The 2087-nt window shown below is 41.7% G+C and overlaps 1 protein-coding gene across 1 annotated transcript in view; it reads right to left on the reverse strand.

Moving 5' to 3' along the window:
- LOC101858822 (sonic hedgehog protein A) overlaps positions 1 to 269 on the reverse strand; it is a gene marked incomplete at its 5' end in the record, with an annotated part of 22091 nt that extends 21822 nt beyond the window's left edge. The window contains one exon of the mRNA XM_013090295.2: positions 22 to 269. Coding sequence (XP_012945749.2) covers positions 22 to 269 — 248 coding nt within the window. The remainder of the gene's footprint in view (positions 1 to 21) is intronic.
- Positions 270 to 2087: the final 1818 nt, after the last annotated feature.

Below are 2087 nucleotides of genomic sequence, written 5' to 3' on the forward strand. Positions count from 1 at the left end.
ATATATAATATATATATATACGCGAGTGACCTGTCTGAGGTAGTGATGTCCACCGCCCGGCCCTCATAGTGCAGAGAGTTCTCCGCGTGCATGCCGTCCTCATCCCAGGCCTCGGTGACCCTCAGCTTGACCCCTGGCCACTGGTTCAGGACGGAGATGGCCAGAGTGTTCAGCTTGTCCTTGCAGCGCTGGGGAAGACACAGATAGTAGCTTTGGTCAGTAAATACAGTACTTTTATCAGTACAGTTATTGGTGAAGACACAGACAGTAGTACATTGGTCAGAACATCAGTGGAGACACAGATATTGATCAGAACATGATAGGTATTGAAACAGACAGTACATTGGTCAGAACATGATTGGTGGAGAGACAGATAGTAGTACATTGGTCAGAACATGATTGGTGAAGAGACAGACGGTAATACATTGGTCAGAACATGATTAGTGGAACACACAGACAGTAGTACATTGGTCAGAACAGTTATTGGTGGTGACAAATACAGTACTTTGACCAGTAAATATAGTATCTTGATCAGAACAGAACATGACTGGTGAACACACAGACAGTAGCTTTGTTCATTTTTTAAATTTAGTAAGAGTCTTGTGGCATTTGCGACTCAATAAGTTTATACCAAGTGCCGAAGATTAGAGAATAATAAACGCAAAAAGAAGGAGGAGAGATAAAGACATTATATGTTTGATAGGAAAGAAGAAGCAAACCACACAAGAGCACCAGGCAACCACCCACACAGACAATACTTTGGTAACAATATGATTGGTGGAGATACAGACAGTACAAAGGTCAGAGCAGTTATTGGTGGTCACAAATACAGTACTTTGATCAGTAAAGTTATTGGTGAAGACACAGACAGTAGTACATTGATCAGAACATCAGTGGAGACACAGATATGGATCAGAACATGATAGGTATAGAAACAGACAGTACATTGGTCAGAACATGATTGGTGGAGAGACAGATAGTAGCTTTGGTCAGAACATGATTGGAGGCCACAAATATAGTACTTGGATCAGTAAATACAATATCTTGATCAAAATAGAACATGTCTGGTGTAGACACAGACAGTATCTTTGATCAGAACATGATTGGGGGAGACACATACAGTAGATCTACAGTCTTAGTAAGAGTTTGACGACACTTGCAACACCATAATGTCATAAAAGTGCCGAAGATTAGAGATGTTACAAGAGAGTAACAAACACAAAGAAGAAGGAGAGGAAATAAAGACGATAGATGCTTGAAAGGAAAGAAGAAGAAAAGCACACCAGAGCACCCGCCAACCACCCACATTGCGTAAAACAACGACCCTTGCACGTACAATCTTTTAGTTTTCATAAGAGTTTTTCGGCATTTGCAAAACAATAAGGTTACACAAATGCTGACGATTAGAGGTGTTACAAGAGAGTAACAAACACAAAAAAAGAAGGAGGGGAGATATAGACGATAGATGCTTGATAGGAAAGAAGGAGCAAACCACTCCAGAGCACCCACCAACCACCCACGCACATACAACCACAACCACAACACAAGACAAACTTTGGGACAACGACACAGCACGACAAACGAACGTAAAAGCTGAGATATAGCACGGGACGATATACCAAAGAACTGTTAGTTTGTTTGAGTAAAGAGAAGCACATCGACCCAGTTAGATCTATGGTCCTTTAGTGCTGGGGAAAATTAAGAAAGACAGACAGAAACAATAGAGGGAAAGTAAAGAGGTAGAGGTCCTACCAATGGCGCCCTCTAACCGAAATATCAAAAACATTCAACCTGATTTAAGAGCTATCAAGAAAAGTGAGGGAATTGTTTGTTTGTTTGATTGAGTAAAGAGAAGCTTAATATGCACACAGTATTGGTCATGTAGTGCTGGGAAAAAGTAAGACAGACAGAAACAACAGAGGGAAAGTAAGGCAGTAGGACCTATCAGTGGCACCCTCCACCCACCCACACAGACAGAAATAACAGAGGGGAAGTAAAGAAGTAGGACCTACCAGAGGCACCCCCCAACCACCCACACAGACAGAAACAAAAGAGGGGAAGTAAAGAAATAGGACCTATTTGTGGCA

Source organism: Aplysia californica, unplaced genomic scaffold (assembly GCF_000002075.1).
Source record: "Aplysia californica isolate F4 #8 unplaced genomic scaffold, AplCal3.0 scaffold01207, whole genome shotgun sequence".
Taxonomy (NCBI): Eukaryota; Metazoa; Mollusca; class Gastropoda; order Aplysiida; family Aplysiidae; genus Aplysia; species Aplysia californica.